This window comes from Coregonus lavaretus (assembly GCF_964263955.1).
Source record: "Coregonus lavaretus genome assembly, chromosome: 32".
NCBI classification, from domain to species: domain Eukaryota; kingdom Metazoa; phylum Chordata; class Actinopteri; order Salmoniformes; family Salmonidae; genus Coregonus; species Coregonus lavaretus.
Window position 1 is genome coordinate 11816098 of NC_140019.1, and position 24444 is coordinate 11840541.

General features: G+C 43.5%; 5 protein-coding genes across 5 annotated transcripts; all 5 read right to left on the reverse strand.

Annotated features, from left to right (window-relative positions):
- Positions 1 to 685: 685 nt before the first annotated feature.
- On the reverse strand, positions 686 to 3133 carry LOC311107699 (protocadherin alpha-C2-like; the record flags this gene model as incomplete). Its single annotated transcript, XM_084150218.1, has 1 exon — positions 686 to 3133. The coding sequence occupies one exon, from the start codon at positions 3131 to 3133 to the stop codon at positions 686 to 688; it is 2448 nt and encodes an 815-aa protein (XP_084006344.1).
- Positions 3134 to 3669: 536 nt separating this feature from the next.
- Positions 3670 to 8884, reverse strand: LOC311107700 (protocadherin beta-16-like; the record flags this gene model as incomplete). Its single annotated transcript, XM_084150219.1, has 2 exons — positions 3670 to 4770; positions 6587 to 8884. 2 exons carry the CDS (start codon positions 8882 to 8884, stop codon positions 3670 to 3672), a joined length of 3399 nt encoding a protein of 1132 aa, XP_084006345.1.
- Positions 8885 to 9183: 299 nt separating this feature from the next.
- LOC311107701 (protocadherin alpha-C2-like) lies at positions 9184 to 11923 on the reverse strand (the record flags this gene model as incomplete). Its single annotated transcript, XM_084150220.1, has 2 exons — positions 9184 to 9192; positions 9512 to 11923. The coding sequence occupies 2 exons, from the start codon at positions 11921 to 11923 to the stop codon at positions 9184 to 9186; spliced, it is 2421 nt and encodes an 806-aa protein (XP_084006346.1).
- A 2086-nt stretch (positions 11924 to 14009) lies between these two features.
- LOC311107702 (protocadherin alpha-C2-like) lies at positions 14010 to 16612 on the reverse strand (the record flags this gene model as incomplete). The annotated part of the gene is made up of 2 exons (XM_084150221.1): positions 14010 to 14027; positions 14207 to 16612. 2 exons carry the CDS (start codon positions 16610 to 16612, stop codon positions 14010 to 14012), a joined length of 2424 nt encoding a protein of 807 aa, XP_084006347.1.
- A 179-nt stretch (positions 16613 to 16791) lies between these two features.
- Positions 16792 to 24444, reverse strand: LOC311107703 (protocadherin beta-14-like; the record flags this gene model as incomplete). Its single annotated transcript, XM_084150222.1, has 3 exons — positions 16792 to 16848; positions 17221 to 18294; positions 22048 to 24444. 3 exons carry the CDS (start codon positions 24442 to 24444, stop codon positions 16792 to 16794), a joined length of 3528 nt encoding a protein of 1175 aa, XP_084006348.1.

Below are 24444 nucleotides of genomic sequence, written 5' to 3' on the forward strand. Positions count from 1 at the left end.
GTTGTGGACAGAAATATTAGTAACCTAACTGTTTGAGGTGAATTGATTGTTCAATGGTAAACAAATGGAATGTGAAAGTAAAATTTGTGTTGTTTTAAATGCTTTCAAATTATCGTCGAACTTTAGCCAACGTGCTTATCAATTGTACGCATGCGTACTGCAGAGAACACACGTCAAAGTTATTGCACATTATGTTAAACCAGTAGAGTCAGAGCAGAGCAGGGTTCCCCAACTGGCGGCCAGCGGGACGAATTTGACCCTTGGGTAGTTTTATTTGGCCCCCAACGTGTTCTGAGCATAAAATACTTTAAAAACACCAGGACATCAGCTCCAAGAGATTTTAATTTAAGAAATCTGTTCAAGTATTCCCACGCATAATGGAGAGACACGTTGTCGTATACAAATGTAAGCAAAGTTTGAAATGATTGTTTTAGGCAAATATTATATCTGTTTGGGCTACTTGCGGTCAATTTGCAGTCCACAAATTATTTGTAATTATGTTCCAAACCCACGACCATCCGCACGAGAAAAAAATGTGGCCCGTGACTGAATCTAGTTGACTATCCCTGGGGTAGAGGCTCAGAGCAGCGAATCAGAGTAGAGGCTACTGGAGGCTACTGGACACAATGTATCTGGAGCCCGCTTTCGGCACAGTCTGTCTGACAAACAGCTTTCCTTTCCTCCGCTAGAAACAGACTGTACAAGTAGGCGTCGTATTTCTTACCTGCAGAGTAGAGGCTGCTGAGTCGCTGGTCTCTGTCAGGCCCGTGCTCCTTGGTATACTGGACACAATGTATCTGGAGCCCGCCTTTGGCACAGGCTGTCTGACTACCAGCTTTCCTTTCCTAGTCTCCGCTAGAAACAGACTGTACCAGTAGGCATCGTTGGAGACCAGGGTGGAATCTGCGATGGTTGAGTTCCTCTCGCTGATCACGCTGTTCCTACTGGGAGGAGCTGCTTTGCTGGGCTTTGGTTTCTGACACTTCAGCACACAGGTGACCAATATGGTGATCAATAACAGAAAGGAAACCGAGCCCAGGCCGATCACCAAATATAGGTTTAAGTCTGAAAATATGTCATATTCTAGAGGCACTTCAGTCATATCAGAGTAGGCTTTAACGGCAGTCTCCACTGTTGAGAGCTTTATGGTGACTGTAGCAGAGAGAGCAGGGTCCCCATTGTCCTTGGCGATGACAACCAGCCGTTGATGACGCGGATCTCTGTAACTGAACATTCTCATTGTCCGGACCTCTCCGTTGTATTGGTCCAGACTGAATAAGGTGGCATCAGTAACCTGTAGAAACTGGTATGTAATCCGAGAGTTCTGGACCGAGTCCGTGTCTATGGCTATCACCTTGGAGACCAGGGATCCTTTATCGGTGGATCTGGGGATCTTCTCCTCCACCACGGAGCCGTGCGCACGCCACGGAGACACTATGACCGGGGTGTTGTCGTTCTGGTCCACAATAATGATGTGGACAGTCACGTTACTGCTGAGTGGAGGAACACCAGAGTCTCGGGCCTCAATGTGGAAAAGGAACTCCTTCTCTATCTCATAGTCAAAAGTCTTTAGTGCGTAAAGATTACCGTTCTCCGGATTGATGGAGAACAGCATGGACATGGAGGTGTTCACTATCTCCTTTTCTATGATGAAATAAACTAGATACTGGTTTTCATGGAGGTCTGGATCAAACGCAGTGAGGGAACTTAGCAAGGCCCCAGGTGCGTTATTCTCCATAACGGGTATAGTGTAGAACGACTGGGGGAACTGTGGGACGTTGTCGTTAACGTCTAGTAGTTCTAAAGTCATAGTTTCATTGTCAGATAGAGGAGGGGAACCCCTGTCTGTTACCGTAAAAGTGATGTCATATTCTGCGACCTTCTCACGGTCCAGAGGCTCTGAAACTACCAACTCATAATAGTTATCAGAAGACTCTCTTAGTGCAAATGGCATTTGATCAGCAATATGAAGGTCAACTATACCATTTTCACCTGAATCTTTATCGCTGACACTAACAACTGCTATCACTGTGTCTATGGCTACGTTTTCCTTTATAGGACTTTGAAATGATTTTATGGAAATTTCTGGATGATTGTCATTCATATCTGTAACTAAAATATTTAATTTACACTGCCCTCTCAAGGAATTGGGTCCCTTGTCCATTGCTATGACTTCCATGTCATAAATCCTGAAATCTTCATAATTAATCATTTCTTTTACTCTGATTTCACCATTATTAGAATTCAAACTGAACGTTGCTTGAGTTTTCTCTGATGTATAAAGGCTATATGAATATACTATTTCCGAATTTGTTCCCTCATCTAAGTCAGTTGCATTCAATTCAATCACAAGGCTTCCAATTGGGGAGTTTTCCATAACATTGATGGTGTAGCTTTCTTTATCAAATTGAGGGGCGTTGTCATTCGTATCTAGAACGCGAACAATGATGTTGGCTGTGCCTGTGCGTGAGGGGACTCCGCCATCTACAGCTGTGAGTATTAGGTTATGGACCGCCTGCTCTTCTCGGTCTAAAGCATTTTTTAGAACCAAATCAGCAAACTTTGACCCGTCTCTCCCGGTTTGAATCTCTATACTAAAATGCTCGCTATCACTTAAGTGATACGACTTAACGGAGTTTGTACCGAAATCTGGGTCAACTGCATTGTTTAGCGAGAATCGTTCTCCTGCAGGGGTGGATTCTGATATATCCAGGTGCATGGTGTCCCGGCGAAAATGGGGCACGTTGTCATTTATGTCCAGTATTTCCACTTCAATATTAAACATTCGTATTGGTTCTTCAATCGAAACATCCATTTTGATGAAACAAGATGGATTTTTGCTGTTGCATAGGTACTCTCTGTCAATTTTCTCCGCGATGAATAGCTCTCCTGTCTCTTTGTTAATCTCCAGATACCTCTTATTGGCGATAACATCCAACCGTACTTTACGCTTAACTAAGGTTTTCGCATCAAGACCCAAATCAGCAGCCAGATTAGCAACAATAGAGCCTTCCTCCATTTCTTCGGGAATAGAATAGTGAGTAACCGCAAATGCCGTGTTCAGGGCGGTAGAGAAAATAAGAAATACCGAGACGTACCTTATCCAGTGCTGTGCACTGATGTGCGTTTCCATTGTTGTATTGCTTTGCTCTGTGCGTATCGCACCGCAACGAAAATATTAAGTTGTATTGAATTTATGTCAAGAAAACGAGATGACCCTGTAACGTTTTGACAATGGACTAAAATTATCTCGAAAGCAGCGAAATTCAGGACCGGTAGCTGTCAACACAGAATAGGCACTGCATCTATCACTATGACGAACTGTCATGGCGACGATTACATCACAGAATAGTGCGTTTTATTGGTGAGCAGCGACACTTTGTGCATTTTGCCAGCCTATGCAGCCCTGAATTGCAAACATTGCAAACGTTTTACTTGTATTATTAGTGCCTTGAAACTTTAAGTAGTCTGTGAAAACAGTTGCAACAGGACAACAGTAACTTTTAGACTTGTGAATTGAATCATTAGGTTGCTTATAATTAAATTGAATGTGGACGTGGAATTGTTGATTTCAACGTGGTCGAACTTGATTCAACCAATTCATCCATTTTACGCACGAGAATTGTGCACTGAAGAAAACAACTCTATCAAACGTATTGCTATTTATAGTTAAGCATAGGTGGAGGTCATTCTTACCTGCAGAGTAGAGGCTGCTGAGTCGCTGGTCTCTGTCAGGCCCGTGCTCCTTGGTATACTGGACACGATGTATCTGGAACCTGCTTTTGGCACAGGCTGTCTGACTACCAGCTTTCCTTTCCTAGTCTCCGCCAGAAACAGACTGTACCAGTAGGCATCGTTGGAGACCAGGGTGGAATCTGCGATGGTTGAGTTCCTCTCACTGATCACGCTGTTCCTACTTGGAGGAGCCGCTTTGCTGGGCTTTGGTTTCTGACACTTCAGCACACAGGTGACCAATATGGTGATCAATAACAGAAAGGACACCGAGCCAAGGCCGATCACCAAATAGAGGTTTAAGTCTGAAAATATGTCATATTCTAGAGGCACTTCAGTCATATCAGAGTAGGCTTTAACGGCAGTCTCCACTGTTGAGAGCTTTATAGTAACTGTAGCAGAGAGAGCAGGGTCCCCGTTGTCCTTGGCGATGACAACCAGCCGTTGATGACGCGGATCTCTGTAACTGAACATTCTCATAGTACGGACCTCTCCGTTGTATTGGTCCAGGCTGAATAAGGTGGCGTCAGTAACCTGTAGAAACTGGTATGTAATCCGAGAGTTCTGGACCGAGTCCGTGTCTATGGCTATCACCTTGGAGACCAGGGATCCTTTATCGGTGGATCTGGGGATCTTTTCCTCCACCATGGAGCCGTGCGCGCGCCACGGAGACACTATGACCGGGGTGTTGTCGTTCTGGTCCACAATAATGATGTGGACAGTCACGTTACTGCTGAGTGGAGGAACACCAGAGTCTCTGGCCTCAATGTGGAAAAGGAACTCCTTCTCTATCTCATAGTCAAACGTCTTCAGTGCGTAAAGATTACCGTTCTCCGGATTGATGGAGAACAGCATGGACATGGAGGTGTTCACTATCTCCTTTTCTATGATGAAATAAACTAGATACTGGTTTTCATGGAGGTCTGGATCAAACGCAGTGAGGGAACTTAGCAAGGCCCCAGGTGCGTTATTCTCCATAACGGGAATAGTGTAGAATGACTGGGGGAACTGTGGAACGTTGTCGTTTACGTCAAGTAGTTCTAAAGTCATAGTTTCATTGTCAGATAGCGGAGGGGATCCCCTGTCTGTTACGGTAAAAGTGATGTCATATTCTGGGACCTTCTCGCGGTCCAGAGGTTCTGAAACTACTAACTCATAATAGTTACCAGAGGATTCTCTCAGCGCAAAAGGTAATTTATCAGCAATATGAAGGTCAACTATACCATTTTCACCTGAATCTTTATCGCTGACACTAACCACTGCTATTACCGTGTCTACTGCTATATCCTCCTTGACTGGACTTTGGAAAGATTTAATAGATATTTCAGGATGATTATCATTCATATCGGTGACTAAAATGGTTAATTTACACTGACCTGACAAGGAATTCGCTCCCTTATCTGTTGCTATGACTTCCATATCGTAAATCCTGAAATCTTCATAATTTATCATTTCTTTTACCGTTATTTCTCCATTGTTAGGGTTTAAACTGAAAGTGCCTTGAGTTTTCTCAGATGTATACAAACTATATGAATATATTATTTCCGAATTGGTGCCCTCATCTAAGTCTGTTGCATTCAATTTTACCACAAGACTTCCAATTGGAGAGTTTTCCATTATATCTATTTTGTAGGTGTCTTTATTAAACTTAGGGGCGTTGTCATTTGTATCTAGAACGCGAACAATGATGTTGGCTATTCCAGAGCGCGCGGGTACTCCGCCATCTACAGCCGTGAGTATTAGATTGTGAACCGACTGCTTTTCTCGGTCTAAAGCCTTTTGCAGTATCAAATCAGCAAATTTTGCTCCATCTCTACCGGTCTGTATTTCGATATTGAAATGTTCACTCTCACTTAGGTGGTAGGTTTTAACAGTGTTGCTACCAACGTCCGGGTCCACTGCATTGTTCAGAGAGAATCGCTCCCCAACGGGAGTAGACTCTGATATATCCAAATGCATTGTGTCCCGTCGAAAATGTGGCGCGTTGTCGTTTATATCCAGGATTTCTAATTCTATATTGAACATCCTTATTGGATTTTCAATCGTTGCATCCATTTTAAGAAAACATGATGTTGCTGTCTTAGTTGTACAAAGAGATTCCCTGTCCAACCTTTCGACGATATACAGCTCGCCAGTTTCTTTGTTAACGTCCAGATATTTTTTGTTGGCAATAACATCCAAGCGCATCTTGCGATTACTGAGGCTGTTCGTGTTCAGCCCCAAATCAGAGGCCAGATTAGCAATAACGGAACCTTCCTCCATTTCTTCAGGAATAGAATAGTGAGTAACCGCATACACCGTGTTCAGGACCGCAGAGAAAAGAAGAAAGACAGAGACGTACCTTATCCAGTGCTGAACGATGCGATGTTCAACCATCATTTGACTGTTTTGCGCAATGCACCAAGCAACAAAATGGGACCTTTTTGAATATGAGAAGACGAGTCGACGACAGTTCCGGCGTTGTAATGCAATGTAATTTAAATTATCATTAGTCAAAGATGGATTCAGGACCAGGGAGCTGTTTACATGAAATTGCCTTGTTCTCTTCCTAGCGACAAACTGTCATGACGACTGTTACATCACAGAAGAGTGGGTTTTATTGGTGAACAGCGACGCTTTGAGCATTTTATCAGACTTCACCTTAGAATTGGAAATATGTCCACCTTTCGGGTGAGACTAACTGTTGGATTAGGGAAATACATATGTCCATATATATATATATATTTTTTTTTTATACAGCTTTTATTACTTACTTATATTTATTTGTGCCCTGGTTTTACGCACGGGACTATAGCAACTGTATGTATAGCATAGCATTTCATTCTGTTATAATATATTAAGAGTGTATTCTTACTTGCAAAGTAGAGGCCGCTGAGTCGCTGGTCTCTGTCAGGCCCGTGCTCCTTGGTATACTGGACACGATGTATCTGGAGCCCGCCTTTGGCACAGGCTGTCTGACTACCAGCTTTCCTTTCCTAGTCTCCGCTAGAAACAGACTGTACCAGTAGGCATCGTTGGAGACCAGGGTGGAATCTGCGATGGTTGAGTTCCTCTCGCTGATCACACTGTTCCTACTTGGAGGAGCCGCTTTGCTGGGCTTTGGTTTCTGACACTTCAGCACACAGGTGACCAATATGGTGATCAATAACAGAAAGGACACCGAGCCCAGGCCGATCACTAAATACAGGTTTAAGTCTGTAAAGATGTCATATTGTAGAGGCACTTCAGTCATATCAGAGTAGGCTTTAACGGCAGTCTCCACTGTTGAGAGCTTTATGGTAACTGTAGCAGAGAGCGCAGGGTCCCCGTTGTCTTTGGCGATGACAACCAGCCGTTGATGACGCGGATCTCTGTAACTGAACATTCTCATAGTCCGAATCTCTCCGTTGTATTGGTCCAGACTGAATAAGGTGGCGTCAGTAACCTGTAGAAACTGGTATGTAATCCGAGAGTTCTGGACCGAGTCGGTGTCTATGGCTATCACCTTGGAGACCAGGGATCCTTTATCGGTGGATCTGGGGATCTTCTCCTCCACCACGGAGCCGAGCGCGCGCCACGGAGAGACTATGACCGGGGGGTTGTCGTTCTGGTCCACAATAATGATGTGGACAGTCACGTTACTGCTGAGCGGAGGAACACCAGAGTCTCTGGCCTCAATGTGGAAAAGGAACTCCTTCTCTATCTCATAGTCAAACGTCTTTAGTGCGTAAAGATTACCGTTCTCCGGATTGATGGAGAACAGCATGGACATCGAGGTGTTCACTATCTCCTTCTCTATGATGAAATAAACTAGATACTGGTTTTCATGGAGGTCTGGATCAAACGCAGTGAGGGAACTTAGCAAGGCCCCAGGTGCGTTATTCTCCATAACGGGAATAGTGTAGAACGACTGGGGGAACTGTGGGACATTGTCGTTAACGTCTAGTAGTTCTAAAGTCATAGTTTCATTGTCAGATAGTGGAGGGGAACCCCTGTCTGTTACGGTAAAGGTGATGTCATATTCTGGGACCTTCTCACGGTCCAGAGGCTCTGAAACTACCAACTCATAATAGTTATCAGAAGACTCTCTTAGCTCAAAAGGTAATTGATCAGAAATATTAATATCGACTTTTCCATTTTCACCTGAATCTTTATCGCTGACACTAACCACTGCTATCACCGTGTCTACTGCTATATCCTCCTTGACTGGACTTTGAAATGATTTGATTGAGATTTCTGGATGATTATCATTCATATCTGTGACTAGAATAGTTAATTTACACTGTCCTGATAAGGAATTGGTCCCCTTGTCGGTTGCTATGACTTCCATATCATATATTCTAAAATCTTCATAATTAATCATTTCTTTTACTCTGATTTCTCCGTTAGTTGGGTTCAAACTGAAGGTTCCTTGAGCCTTTTCTGATGTATACAAACTAAATGAATAGACAATGTCCGAATTAGTACCATCATCAATATCAGTTGCGTTCAATTTAACCACAAGACTTCCGATTGGATAGTTCTCCATTATGTTTATATTGTAATTATCCTTTTTAAATTTAGGGGCGTTGTCATTCGTGTCCAGCACGCGAACAATGATGCTGGCTGTGCCAGAGCGTGCGGGGACTCCACCATCTACAGCGGTGAGTATTAGATTATGAACCGCCTGCTCCTCTCGGTCTAAAGTATTTTTCAAAATTAGATCAGCAAACTTTGACCCGTCTCTCCCAGTCTGAACTTCAATATTAAAATGCTCACTTTCACTGAGATAGTATGTTTTAATTGAGTTTGTACCGACATCAGAATCCACTGCATTGTTTAACGAGAATCTTTCCCCAGTTGGTGTGGATTCAGATATGTCCAAGTGTATGGAATCTCGTCGAAAATGTGGCGCATTGTCATTGATATCCATTATTTCCAATTCAATGTTGAATATTCGTATTGGGTTTTCGATTGTAGCATCTAATTTCAGAAAACAAGTTGTGGCTGTTTTAGAAGCGCAGAGATATTCTCGATCTATCTTCTCAACAACGTACAGTTCGCCTGTTTCTTTGTTCACATCCAAGTATTTCTTATTGGCAATAATATCTAACCGCATCTTCCGTCTACTCAGTGTTTTCACGTCCAGTCCCAAATCAGCAGCTAGATTCGCAACAACAGAGCCTTCCTCCATTTCTTCGGGAATAGAATAGTGGGTAACGGCAGACAACGTGTTCATGGTGGCAGAGAATATAACAAAGATCGACACGTACCTTTTCCAGGGTTGAACGAGACAATGTGCCTCCATCGTTTGATTGTTTTGATCAGTGCGTGATGCAATATAGAAAACGATACCTTTTGATGGTGGTATGAGACGCCAAACGAGTCGACCGTTGTACCGAGATGTATTTTAGATCATCCTTTTCACAGCGAAGGATTCAGGACCAAGGAGATATCCACAAATTGCTTTGCTTTCTTCACTGTAACGAACTGTCATGGCGACTGTTACATCATAGAAGAGTTCGTTTTACTGGTGAGCAGCGACACTTCGCGCATTTTACCAGCATTCACACCATTGAATTAAAACCAGGCAGAAAAGTTTAATTGATTAAAATAGGTATAATACAATCAATAGTTCTAAATGTTTTTTGTTGTTGTTGTTTTGCGTTGTCATACTTGTTTGTTCACAACCCATATATTTATGCCTATATGCATGAACGTTTCACCCTGCATTGACTGCTTTTACGCACAGACATCCAGGCTTGTTTATCAAAGGGATTGAGGGTAATTTGGTCAAATCAGATGGAGGGTTTTGTCTTACCTGCAGAGTAGAAGCTGCTGAGTCGCTGGTCTCTGTCAATCCCGTGCTCCTTGGTATACTGGACACGATGTATCTGGACCCCGCCTTAGGCACAGGCTGTCTGACCACCAGCTTTCCTTTCCTAGTCTCCGCTAGAAACAGACTGTACCAGTAGGCATCGTTGGAGACCAGGGTGGAATCTGCGATGGTCGAGTTCCTCTCACTGATCACACTGTTCCTACTTGGAGGGGGCGCTTTGCTGGGCTTTGGTTTCTGACACTTCAGCACACAGGTGACCAATATGGTGATCAACAACAGAAAGGACACCGAGCCAAGGCCGATCACCAAATATAGGTTTAAGTCTGAAAATATGTCATATTCTAGAGGCACTTCAGTCATGTCAGAGTAGGCTTTAACGATAGTCTCCACTGTTGAGAGCTTTATGGTAACTGTAGCAGAGAGCGCAGGGTCCCCGTTGTCCTTGGCAATGACAACCAGCCGTTGATGACGCGCATCTCTGTAACTGAACATTCTCATTGTCCGGATCTCTCCATTGTATTGGTCCAGACTAAATAAGGTGGCGTCAGTAACCTGTAGAAACTGGTATGTAATCCGAGAGTTCTGGACCGAGTCCGTGTCTATGGCTATCACCTTGGAGATCAGGGATCCTTTGTCGGTGGATCTGGGGATCTTCTCCTCTACCACAGAGCCGTGCGCGCGCCAAGGAGAGACTATGACCGGAGTGTTGTCGTTCTGGTCCACAATAATGATGTGGACAGTCACGTTACTGCTGAGCGGAGGAACACCAGAGTCTCGGGCCTCAATGTGGAAAAGGAACTCCTTCTCTATCTCATAGTCAAACGTCTTTAGTGCGTAAAGATTACCGTTCTCCGGATTGATGGAGAACAGCATGGACATGGAGGTGTTCACTATCTCCTTCTCGATGATGAAATAAACTAGATACTGGTTTTCATGGAGGTCTGGATCAAACGCAGTGAGGGAACTTAGCAAGGCCCCAGGTGCGTTATTCTCCATAACGGGTATAGTGTAGAACGACTGGGGAAACTGTGGGACGTTGTCGTTAACGTCTAGTAGTTCTAAAGTCACAGTTTCATTGTCAAATAGTGGAGGGGATCCCCTGTCTGTTACCGTAAAAGTGATGTCATATTCTGGGACCTTCTCACGGTCCAGAGGTTGTGAAACTACTAACTCGTAATAGTTATTAGAAGACTCTCTCAGCACAAAAGGTAATGTATCGGCAATACGAATATCAACTATCCCATTTTCACCTGAATCTTTATCGCTGACACTGACTACTGCTATCACCGTGTCTACTGCTATATCCTCCTTGACTGGACTTTGAAATGATTTGACGGAGATTTCAGGATGATTATCATTCATATCTGTGACCAAAATGGTTAATTTACATTGACCTGTTAATGAATTAGGCCCCTTGTCAGTTGCTATGACTTCCATATCATAGATCCTGAAATCTTCGTAATTGATCATTTCCTTTACCGTGATCTCACCGTTCTTAGGGTTTAAATCGAATGTTTGTTGTGTTTTCTCTGATGTATACAAACTATATGAATATAATATTTCCGAATTGGTACCCTCATCTAAGTCTGTTGCATTCAATTCAACCACAAGACTTCCAATTGGAGAGTTTTCCATTAAATCGATTTTGTAATTGTCTTTGTCAAACTTAGGGGCGTTGTCGTTCGTATCAAGCACACGAACAGTAATGCTGGCTGTCCCGGAGCGCGTTGGTAACCCGCCATCTACAGCCGTGAGTATTAGATTATGAACCGCCTGCTGCTCTCGATCTAAAGCCTTTTTCAGGATCAAATCAGCAAACTTTGACCCATCTCTTCCGGTCTGAATTTCTATATTGAAATGGTCGCTGTCACTTAGATGGTAGGTTTTCACTGAATTAGCCCCAACATCAAGGTCCACTGCATTATTGACAGAGAACCTTTCACCGGCCTGCGTTGCTTCAGAAATATCTAAGTTTATGGTGTCCCTTCGGAAATTTGGTGCATTATCATTGATGTCCATTATCTCTAATTCGATATAAAATATCCGCTGTGGGTTTTCAACAATAGCCTCCATTTTTAGAAAACAAGATGTAGATGTCTTAGTAGTGCAAATATATTCTCTGTCAATCCTCTCTACGATATGCAGCTGCCCTGTTTCTTTGTTCACATCCAGATATTTCTTATTCGCTATGACATCTAATCGAATCCTCCTTTTACTCAGAGTTTTTACATCCAGACCCAAATCAGCAGCTAAATTAGCAACCACAGAACCTTCCTCCATTTCCTCGGGAATAGAATAGTGAGTCACGGCAGACGCAGTGTTCAGGACGGCACTAAAAAGAAGAAAGATCGAGACGTACCTTACCCAGTGTTGTGCGCTTATATGCGACTCCATTGTTATATTTGTAGGTTCTGGTTACTATGAAGTCAGGTAAAACAACGTGAGCCAGCCGAAGAAAATATGTTAAATAATATATCACAACTCCTTTGGCGTTTAAGGGCGAGCAGTGACGAATAATGTCCTTTTTGACCGTATTCAGCACCGGGAGCTGTCCACTGCGTTAGTAGGCTACACTGCCTTCCTTTTGACGTACTGTTATGGCGACCATTGCATGACAAGCGAGTCTGTTTAGCTAGCTGGTCAACAGCGACGCTTTGTGCATGTAACAAGCTTGTACATATTTCTCTTTGCATTTAAGCGGACTATATTTGAAAAATATAACTAAAACCAGATACAGGGATCCAAACATTTGCAGCATCATTAGCTGCAAGATTTTAATCGACGTAAATAATGAAAAATGACTAAGGTAGCCTATATGGCATTTCTTTGGCTTTACCCAGCTTTGCCAACTCCAGTGGATTACGTGCTGTCCAGTCATTATTAGAATGATGAAGTGGTTTTACCCCATATACAGTATCTCACAAAAGTGAGTACACCCCTCACATTTTTGTAAATATTTGAGTATATCTTTTCATGTGACAACACTGAAGAAATGACACTTTGCTACAATGTAAAGTAGTGAGTGTACAGCTTGTATAACAGTGTAAATTTGCTGTCCCCTCAAAATAACTCAACACGCAGCCATTAATGTCTAAACTGCTGGCAACAAAAGTGAGTACACCCCTAAGTGAAAATGTCAAAATTGGGCCCAATTAGCCATTTTCCCTCCCCGGTGTCATGTGACTCTTTAGTGTTACAAGGTCTCAGGTGTGAATGGGGAGCAGGTGTGTTAAATTTGGTGTCATCGCTCTCACACTCCCTTATACTGGTCACTGGAAGTTCAACATGGCACCTCATGGCAAAGAACTCTCTGAGGATCTGAAAAAAAGAATTGTTGCTCTACATAAAGATGGCCTGGGCTATAAGAAGATTGCCAAGACCCTGAAACTGAGCTGCAGCACGGTGGCCAAGACCATACAGTGGTTTAACAGGACAGGTTCCACTCAGAACAGGCCTCGCCATGGTCGACCAAAGAAGTTGAGTTGAGTGCATGTGCTCAGCGTCATATCCAGAGGTTGTCTTTGGGAAATAGACGTATGAGTGCTGCCAGCATTGCTGCAGAGGTTGAAGGGGTGGGGGGTCAGCCTGTCAGTGCTGCATGGCTGTCGTCCCAGAAGGAAGCCTCTTCTCAAGATGATGCACAAGAAAGCCCGCAAACAGTTTGCTGAAGACAAGCAGACTAAGGACATGGATTACTGGAACCATGTGCTGTGGTCTGATGAGATCAAGATTAACTTATTTGGTTCAGATGGTGTCAAGCGTGTGTGGCGGTAACCAGGTGAGGAGTACAAAGACAAGTGTGTCTTGCCTACAGTCAAGCATGGTGGTGGGAGTGTCATGGTCTGGGGCTGCATGAGTACTGCCGGCACTGGGGAGCTACAGTTCATTGAGGGAACCATGAATGCCAACATGTACTGTGACATACTGAAGCAGAGCATGATCCCCTTCCTTTGGAGACTGGGCCGCAGGGCAGTATTCCAACATGATAACGACCCCAAACACACCTCCAAGATGACCACTGCCTTGCTAAAGAAGCTGAGGGTAAAGGTGATGGACTGGCCAAGCATGTCTCCAGACCTAAACCCTATTGAGCATCTGTGGGGCATCCTCAAACGGAAGGTGGAGGAGTGCAAGGTCTCTAACATCCACCAGCTCCGTGGTGTCGTCATGGAGGAGTGGAAGAGGACTCCAGTGGCAACCTGTGAAGCTCTGGTGAACTCCATGCCCAAGAGGGTTAAGGCAGAGCTGGAAAATGATGGTGGCCACACAAAATATTGACACTTTGGGCCCAATTTGGACATTTTCACTTAGGGGTGTACTCACTTTTGTTGCGAGCGGTTTAGACATTAATGGCTGTGTGTTTAGTTATTTTGAGGGGACAGCAAATTTACACTGTTATACAAGCTGTACACTAACTACTTTACGTTGTAGCAAAATGTGAGGGGGTGTACTCACTTTTGTGAGATACTGTATGTATCTTTTAAAAGTTGTTGTAGACCTACACATTGTTGATTGATTATTATGTTATGACATTATTAGTGTCTTCCATTGAATTTTTAAGAACGTACAGATAGATATACATTTACGCGCGAGGCGAACGCATAAAGAGTCAAACACGGACAGTAGGCTCCAGTAAAACAAGATTTTGCAGATTTGAAATGAAGAGTTTATTCTTACCTGCAGAGTAGAGGCCGCTGAGTCACTGGTCTCTGTCAGGCCCGTGCTCCTTGGTATACTGGACACAATGTATCTGGACCCCGCCTTAGGCACAGGCTGTCTGACTACCAGCTTTCCTTTCCTTGTCTCCGCTAGAAACAGACTGTACCAGTAGGCATCGTTGGAGACCAGGGTGGAATCTGCGATGGTTGAGTTCCTCTCGCTGATCACACTGTTCCTACTGGGAGGAGCTGCTTTGCTGGGCTTTGGTTTCTGACACTTCAGCACACAGGTGACCAATATGGTGATCAATAACAGAAAGGACACTGAGCCAAGGCCGATCACCAAATAGAGGTTTAAGTCTGAAAATATGTCATATTCTAGAGGCACTTCAGTCATATCAGAGTAGGCTTTAACGGCAGTCTCCACTGTTGAGAGCTTTATGGTAACCGTAGCAGAGAGAGCAGGGTCCCCATTGTCCTTTGCGATGACAACCAGTCGTTGATGACGCGGATCTCTGTAACTGAACATTCTCATAGTACGGACCTCTCCGTTGTATTGGTCCAGACTGAATAAGGTGGCGTCAGTAACCTGTAGAAACTGGTATGTAATCCGAGAGTTCTGGACTGAGTCTGTGTCTATGGCTATCACTTTGGAGACCAGGCATCCTTTATCGGTGGATCTGGGGATCTTCTCCTCCACCATGGAGCCGTGTGCACGCCACGGAGAGACTATGACCGGGGGGTTGTCGTTCTGGTCCACAATAATGATGTGGACAGTCACGTTACTGCTGAGTGGAGGAACACCAGAGTCTCTGGCCTCAATGTGGAAAAGGAACTCCTTCTCTATCTCATAGTCAAACGTCTTTAGTGCGTAAAGATTACCGTTCTCCGGATTGATGGAGAACAGCATGGACATTGAGGTGTTCACTATCTCCTTTTCTATGATGAAATAAACTAGATACTGGTTTTCATGGAGGTCTGGATCAAACGCAGTGAGGGAACTTAGCAAGGCCCCAGGTGCATTATTCTCCATAACGGGAATAGTGTAGAACGACTGGGGGAACTGTGGAACGTTGTCGTTTACGTCTAGTAGTTCTAAAGTCATAGTTTCGTTGTCAGATAGAGGAGGGAAACCCCTGTCTGTTACGGTAAAAGTGATGTCATATTCTGGGACCTTCTCGCGGTCCAGAGGCTCTGAAACTACTAACTCATAATAGTTACCAGAGGATTCTCTCAGCGCAAAAGGTAATTGATCAGCAATGTGAATATCGACTTTTCCATTTTCACCTGAATCTTTATCGCTGACACTAACCACTGCTATTACCGTGTCTACTGCTATATCCTCCTTGATTGGACTTTGAAAGGATTTGATTGATAATTCGGGATGATTATCATTCATATCGGTCACTAAGATAGTTAGTTTGCAATGTCCAGATAAAAAATTAGTTCCTTTGTCCGTTGCTATAACTTCCATATCATATATCCTAAAATCTTCATAATTTATCATTTCCTTTACTGTTATTTCACCGGTATTAGGGTTTAAATTGAACGTTTCTTGCGTTTTCTCTGATGTATAAAGACTAAATGAATATACTATTTCCGAATTGGACCCCTCGTCCAAATCCGTTGCATTCAGTTTCACTACTACACGTCCAATTGGGGAATTCTCCATTATATCAATGTTGTAGCTTTCCCGATCAAATTTAGGGGCGTTGTCATTTGTATCCAGCACACGGACAATGATATTCGCTGTGCCTGTGCGTGAAGGGACTCCTCCGTCTACAGCAGTGAGTATTAGATTATGAACCGACTGCTCCTCTCTGTCTAAAGCCTTTTTCAGAATCAAATCAGTAAATTTAGACCCATCTCTTCCAGTCTGGATTTCTATATTGAAGTGCTCACTTTCACCCAGATAGTATGTTTTAATTGAATTCGTACCAATATCTGGGTCCACCGCATTGTTCAATGAGAACCTTTCGCCCGCAGGAGTAGACTCTGCTATATCCAAGTGCATTGTATCTCTTCGAAAATGAGGCGCATTGTCGTTAATGTCCAATATTTCCAACTCAATGTTGAACATTCTTATTGGATTTTCAATTGTTGCATCCAATTTGAGAAAGCATGTTGTTTTTGATATGCAAAGATATTCTCTGTCAATTTTTTCAACAATGTACAGCTCTCCTGTTTCTTTGTTCACATCCAAGTATTTCTTATTGGCTATGACATCTAACCGCATCTTTCGTCTACTTAGTTCCTGCACGTCTAGTCCCAGATCAGCAGCTAAATTGGCGAGAACAGAGCCTTCCTTTAATTCCTCTGGAATAGAATAGTGAGTAACCGCATATACGGTGTTCAGGGCCGCAGAGAAAAGAAGAAAGACCGAGACGTACCTTCTCCAGTGCTCTGCGCTTCTGTGCGCCTCCATTGTCATATTTTTGTGTCCTGGTAACTGTGCAGTCAGGTCAAACACAACGTGAACCAGGAGAATAAAATGTTTACAAGAGAATAGAGCAACTCCTTTGGCGTTTATGTCGAGCAGGGCAGAATAATGTCCTTTTTGATGGTTTCAGCACCGGGAGCTGTTCATTGCGTTGGTACACTGCCTTAGTTACTATGACGAACTGTCATGGCGATTATTGCATCACAAGCGAGTGTGTTTAGCTGGTGAACAGCGACACTTTGTGCATATAACAAGCTTGTACATCTGTTCTTCCTTCGACTTTGTTGGACTATGTCTGAATATTATAGCTAATTCTAGATAGATGGATGCAAACGTGTGAAGCATCATTGCCTGAAAGACCAAGGTAGCCGATATGTGATCTCCGTTTTTTGCCAAACATTTCTATTATAAAACTTGTTGTAGACCAACTTGATGTTGAATACTTGTTGTTTCATGACCCCACAAGTGTTTTCTCTTGAATAACAACAAATGTATAGACATTTACGCACTACGTGAATGCATGAAGAGTCATACATAGACAACCAATTAAAGTCAAATAGTTCGCTAATCTGAAATGAAGAGTTTATTCTTACCTGCAGAGTAGAGGCCGCTGAGTCGCTGGTCTCTGTCAATCCCGTGCTCCTTGGTATACTTGACACGATGTATCTGGAACCTGCTTTTGGCACAGGCTGTCTGACTACCAGCTTTCCTTTCCTAGTCTCCGCCAGAAACAGACTGTACCAGTAGGCATCGTTAGAGACCAGGGTGGAATCTGCGATGGTTGAGTTCCTCTCACTGATCACGCTGTTCCTACTTGGAGGAGCCGCTTTGCTGGGCTTTGGTTTCTGACACTTCAGCACACAGGTGACCAATATGGTGATCAATAACAGAAAGGACACGGAGCCCAGGCCGATCACCAAATAGAGGTTTAAGTCTGAAAATATGTCATATTCTAGGGGCACTTCAGTCATGTCAGAGTAGGCTTTAACGGCAGTCTCCACTGTTGAGAGCTTTATGGTAACTGTAGCAGAGAGCGCAGGGTCCCCGTTGTCCTTGGCAATGACAACCAGCCGTTGATGACGCGGATCTCTGTAACTGAACATTCTCATAGTACGGACCTCTCCGTTGTATTGGTCTAGACTGAATAAGGTGGCATCAGTAACCTGTAGAAACTGGTATGTAATCCGAGAGTTCTGGACCGAGTCCGTGTCTATGGCTATCACCTTGGAGACCAGGGATCCTTTGTCGGTGGATCTGGGGATCTTCTCCTCCACCATGGAGCCGTGCGCGCGCCACGGAGAGACTATGACCGGGGGGTTGTCGTTCTGGTCCACAATAATGATGTGGACAGTCACGTTACTGCTGAGCGGAGGAACACCAGAGTCTCTGGCCTCAATGTGGAAAAGGAACTCCTTCTCTATCTCATAGTCAAACGTCTTCAGTGCGTAAAGATTACCGTTCTCCGGATTGATGGAGAACAGCATGGACATGGAGGTGTTCACTATCTCCTTCTCTATGATGAAATAAACTAGATACTGGTTTTCATGGAGGTCTGGATCAAACGCAGTGAGGGAACTTAGCAAGGCCCCAGGTGCGTTATTCTCCATAACGGGAATAGTGTAGAATGACTGGGGGAACTGTGGAACGTTGTCGTTAACGTCTAGTAGTTCTAAAGTCATAGTTTCATTGTCAGAAAGCGGAGGGAAACCCCTGTCTGTTACTGTAAAGGTGATGTCATATTCTGGGATCTTCTCACGATCCAGAGGTTGTGAAACTACTAACTCATAATAGTTATCAGAAGACTCTCTCAGCGCAAAAGGTAATGTATCGGCAATATGAATATCAACTATCCCATTTTCACCTGAATCTTTATCGCTGACACTGACTACTGCTATCACCGTGTCTACTGCTATGTCCTCCTTTACAGGGCTTTGAAATGATTTGATTGATATTTCGGGATGATTGTCATTCATATCCGTAACTAAAATGGTTAATTTACATTGACCTGACAAGGAATTGGGCCCCTTATCCGTTGCAATTACTTCCATATCATAGATCCTGAAATCCTCATAATTGATCATTTCCTTTACCGTGATCTCACCATTATTAGGGTTTAAATGGAATGTTTGTTGTGTTTTCTCTGACGTGTACAGGCTATAAGAATATATTATTTCCGAATTTGTACCCTCATCTAAGTCAGTTGCATTCAATTTAACAACAAGGCTTCCAATAGGTGAGTTTTCCATTATATCGATTTTGTAGTTGTCTTTGTCAAACTTTGGGGCGTTGTCATTCGTATCTAAAACGCGAACAACTATGCTGGCTGTACCAGAGCGCGCAGGGACTCCACCGTCTACAGCGGTGAGTATTAGATTATGAACTGCCTGCTCCTCTCGGTCTAACACACTTTTCAGTATCAAATCAGCAAATTTTGACCCGTCTCTTCCTGTCTGAATTTCGATTGTAAAGTGCTCATTTTCGCTCAGTAGGTATGTTTTCACTGAGTTCGAACCAACGTCAGGATCCACTGCATTGTTAACAGAAAATCGTTCACCCCCCTGTGTTGCTTCTGAAATATCCAAGTTAATGGTGTCTCTTCGGAAATGGGGGGCGTTATCATTTATGTCCATTATCTCTATTTCGATGTAAAAGATCCGTTGTGGATTTTCAATAATAGCTTCCATTTTAAGAAAACAAGATGTCTTAGCAGCGCAAAGATATTCCCTGTCCATCTTCTCTACAATGTACAGCTCACCCGTTTCTTTGTTCACATCCAGATATTTTTTATTGGAGATAATGTCCAACCGCATCTTACGTTTACTCAATGTTTTCACATCCAAACTTAAATCAGCTGCAAGATTAGCCACAACGGAGCCCTCCTCCATTTCTTCAGGAATAGAATAGTGAGTAACGGCATATGCCGTGTTCAGGACCGCAGAGAAAATAAGAAATACCGAGACGTACCTTCTCCAGTGCTGTGCGCTGATACATGCCTCCATTGTTATATTTGTGAGCTTTGTTGACAAAGCAGTCAGGTCAAACAAAACGTGAGACAACAGAATAAGATCTTTAAAACAGCATAGCACAATTCCTTTGGTGTTTTAGGGCGATCAGGGCAGAATAATCTCCTTTTTGACGGTTCAGCACTGGGAGCTATCCACTGCGTTTGTACACTGTCTTCTTCATGACAAACTGTCATGGCGATTATTGCATCACAAGCGAGTGTGTTTAGCTGGTAAACAGCGACACTTTGTGCATATAACAAGGTTGTACATCTGACTAAAACTACAGTACCAGTCAAAAGTTTGGACACACCTACTCATTCAAGGGTTTTTCTTAATTTGTACTATTTTCTACATTGTAGAATAATAGTGAAGACATACAAACTATGAAATAACACATATGGAATCATGTAGTAACCAAAAAAGTGTTAAACAAATCAAAATATATTTTTTATTTTAGATTCTTCAAAGTAGCCACCCTTTGCCTTGATGACAGCTTTGCACACTCTTGGCATTCGCTCAACCAGCTTCTTGAAGAATGCTTTTCCAACAGTCTTGAAGGAGTTCCTACATATGCTGAGCACTTATTGGCTGCTTTTCTTTCACTCTGTGGTCCAACTATTCCCAAACCATCTCAATTGGGTTGAGGTCGGGGGATTGTGGAGGCCAGGTCATCTGATGCAGCACTCCATCACTCTTCTTGGTCAAATAGCCCTTACAAAGCCTGGAGGTGTGTTTTGGGTCATTGTCCTGTTGAAAAACAAATGACAGTCCCACTAAGCGCAAACCAGATGGGATGGCGTATCGCTGCAGAATGCTGTGGTAGCCATGCTGGTTAAGTGTGCCTTGAATTTTAAATAAATCACAGACAGTGTCACCAGCAAAACACCCCCACACCATCCCACCTCCTCCTCCATGCTTCCCGGTGGGAACCACACATGTGGAGATCATCCGTTCACCTACTCTGTGTCTCACAAACACATGGCGGTTGGAACCAAAAATCTCAAATTTGGACTCATCAGACCAAAGTACAGATTTCCACCAGTCTAATGTCCATTGCTCGTGTTTCTTTGCCCAAGCAAGTGTCTTCTTCTTATTGGTGTCCTTTAGTAGTGGTTTCTTTGCAGCAATTCGACCATGAAGGCCTGATTTACGCAGTCTCCTCTGAACAATTTATGTTGAGATGTGTCTGCTACTTGAACTCTGTGAAAAATGTATTTGGGCTGCAATCTGAGTTGCAGTTAACTCTAATGAACTTATTCTCTGCAGCAGAGGTAACTCTGGGTCCTCATGAGAGCCAGTTTCATCATAGCATTTGATGGTTATTGCGACTGCACTTGAAGAAACTTTCAAAGTTCTTGAAATGTTCCGGATTGACTGACCTTCATGTCTTAAAGTAATGATGGACTGGTTTCTCTTTGCTTTTTTGAGCTGTTCTTGCCATAATATGGACTTGGTCTTTTACCAAATAGGGCTATCTTCTGTATACCACCCCTACCTTGTCACAACAGAACTGATTGGCTCAAATGCATTAAGAAGGAAATAAATTCCACAAATGTACTTTTAACAAGGCACACCTGTTAATTGAAATGCATTCCAGGGGACTACTTCATGAAGCTGGTTGAGAGAATGCCAAGAGTGTGCAAAGCTGTCATCAAGGCAAAGGGTGGCTACTTTGAAGAATATAAAATATAAAATATATTTTGATTTGTTTAACACTTTTTTGGTTGCTACATTATTCCATATGTGTTGTTTCATAGTTTTGATGTCTTCACTATTATTCTATAATGTAGAAAACAGTAAAAAAGAAAGCAAAACACTGGAATGAGAGGTGTGTCCAAACTTTTGACTGGTACTGTACATACAAGGATGCAAATGTGTGGAACATTATTGCCTGCAAGATTTTTATCGAATTTAAGAATGAAGGGGAAAGGGGGATACCTAGTCAGTTGTACAACTGAAATGTGTCTTCCGCGTTTAACCCAACCGCTCTGAATCAGAGAGGTGCGGGGGGCTGCCTTAATCGAAATCCACGTCTTCGGCGCCCGGGGAACAGTGGGTTAACTGCCTTGCTCAGGGGCAGAACGACAGATTTTTACCTTGTCAGCTAGGGAATTCGATCCAGCAACCTTTCGGTTACTGGCCCAATGCTCCTACCCGCCAGGCTACCTGCCGCCCCAAGTTAGCCTATATGTGATTTATTTGGTTTTGCCATATATATTTATCTTTTAAAGGTTTTTGTAGACCTATGGTATAGAGATTGAGTATTATTTTATAAACCCTGAAGTATCTTCTGTTTAATAATCAAATAATGTATAGACATGTACACACAAGGTGAATGTGTAAAGAGTCATACACGGACAATAGACTACATAGAAACAACAATTTAAATATCTGAAATGAAGAGTTTAGTATTACCTGCAAAGTAGAAGCTGCTGAGTCGCTGGTCTCTGTCAATCCCGTGCTCCTTGGTATACTGGACACGATGTATCTGGACCCCGCCTTTGGCACAGGCTGTCTGACTACCAGCTTTCCTTTCCTAGTCTCCGCCAGAAACAGACTGTACCAGTAGGCATCGTTGGAGACCAGGGTGGAATCTGCGATGGTCGAGTTCCTCTCACTGATCACGCTGTTCCTACTTGGAGGAGCCGCTTTGCTGGGCATTGGTTTCTGACACTTCAGCACACAGGTGACCAATATGGTGATCAATAACAGAAAGGACACAGAGCCAAGGCCGATCACCAAATACAAGTTTAAATCTGAAAATATGTCATATTCCAGAGGCACTTCAGTCATGTCAGAGTAGGCTTTAACGGCAGTCTCCACTGTTGAGAGCTTTATGGTAACTGTAGCAGAGAGAGCAGGGTCCCCATTGTCCTTGGCGATGACAACCAGCCGTTGATGACGCGGATCTCTGTAACTAAACATTCTCATAGTACGGACCTCTCCGTTGTATTGGTCTAGACTGAATAAGGTGGCGTCAGTAACCTGTAGAAACTGGTATGTAATCCGAGAGTTCTGGACCGAGTCCGTGTCTATGGCTATCACCTTGGAGACCAGAGATCCTTTATCGGTGGATCTGGGGATCTTTTCCTCCACCATGGAGCCGTGCGCGCGCCACGGAGAGACTATGACCGGGGTGTTGTCGTTCTGGTCCACAATAATGATGTGGACAGTCACGTTACTGCTGAGTGGAGGAACACCAGAGTCTCTGGCCTCAATGTGGAAAAGGAACTCCTTCTCTATCTCATAGTCAAACGTCTTTAGTGCGTAAAGATTACCGTTCTCCGGATTGATGGAGAACAGCATGGACATGGAGGTGTTCACTATCTCCTTCTCTATGATGAAATAAACTAGATACTGGTTTTCATGGAGGTCTGGATCAAACGCAGTGAGGGAACTTAGCAAGGCCCCAGGTGCGTTATTCTCCATAACGGGTATAGTGTAGAAGGACTGGGGGAAAAGTGGCGCGTTGTCATTGACATCCAATAGATGTAAAGTTATCGTTTCATTATCAGACAAAGAGGGCGTTCCACCATCCGTCACAACGAGTGTGATGTCATATTCTGCGACTTGCTCACGGTCTAATGGCTTTGAGACTACAAGCTCATAAAGGACGTCAGATGACTTGTTCAAAACAAATGGCAGCTTTTGGTTTATAGATAGGCTCACTTTGCCATTGTCACCTGTGTCCCTGTCGCTTATACCTACGATAGCTATGACTGTCCCTACGGGAATGTTCTCATTAACTGTGCTCTTATAAGATTTAACGGTGATATCTGGATAGTTGTCGTTCATATCTGTAACGTGCACTATAACTTTACACTGCCCCAATAGGGGATGCTGTCCTTTGTCCTTAGCCTCAACATGCATCTCGTAAAATTTAATGTCTTCATAATCAATAGTGCCCTTCACTGTTATCTCTCCTGTGTTTGGATTTAGTGCAAAGACGTCTTGTGTTTTCTCTGATGTGTAAAGTGTGAATGAATACGTGATTTCTGCATTTGGGCCCTCATCTAAATCTGTGGCGTCAAGCTTCATTACTAGCGTTCCAATCGGGGAGTTCTCTGTCATATTAACGGAATAAACCGGGTGGTCGAATCGAGGGGCGTTGTCGTTTGTATCTAGCACCCTAACAATGATATTAGCTGTACCAGAGCGCGCGGGCACCCCGCCATCTACAGCGGTCAATATTAGATGATGAACCGCGTGCTCTTCTCGATCTAAAGCCTTTGTCAAAACCATGTCAACATATTTAGTACCATCACTCCCAGTCTGAATTTCTATGGTGAAATGTTCGCTTTCACTGAGTTTGTACATTTTTACAGTGTTTATACCACCATCTGGGTCCACGGCATTTGGTAAGGAGAATCTCTCACCCGGGGTAGCCGATTCTGAAACATCAAGCTCTACCCTGTCTCTACGAAAATGAGGGGCATTATCATTGATATCTTTGATTTCTAACTCGATATTGAAAATGCGCAAGGGACTTTCAATGATAACGTCTAGTTTAACAAAACATGTTGTTGCAGTTTTCGATGGGCAGAGATATTCTCTGTCCATCTTTTCAACAATGTAGAGCTCCCCTGTCTTCTTGTTGACATCCAGATATTTCTTGCTTTCTTGGAACATTTCAAGTTTTACCTCACGATGAGCCAGAACTCCAACCTCCAGACCCAAATCTGCGGCTAAATTGGCCACGACGGACCCCCTCTCCATCTCCTCGGGTATGGAGTACCGAGTCACGGACAAAGTGCTGCTCCATAAGGTACAAAAAACAAAGACAGCCGAGAAACGCCTTTTTTCCCGATGCAT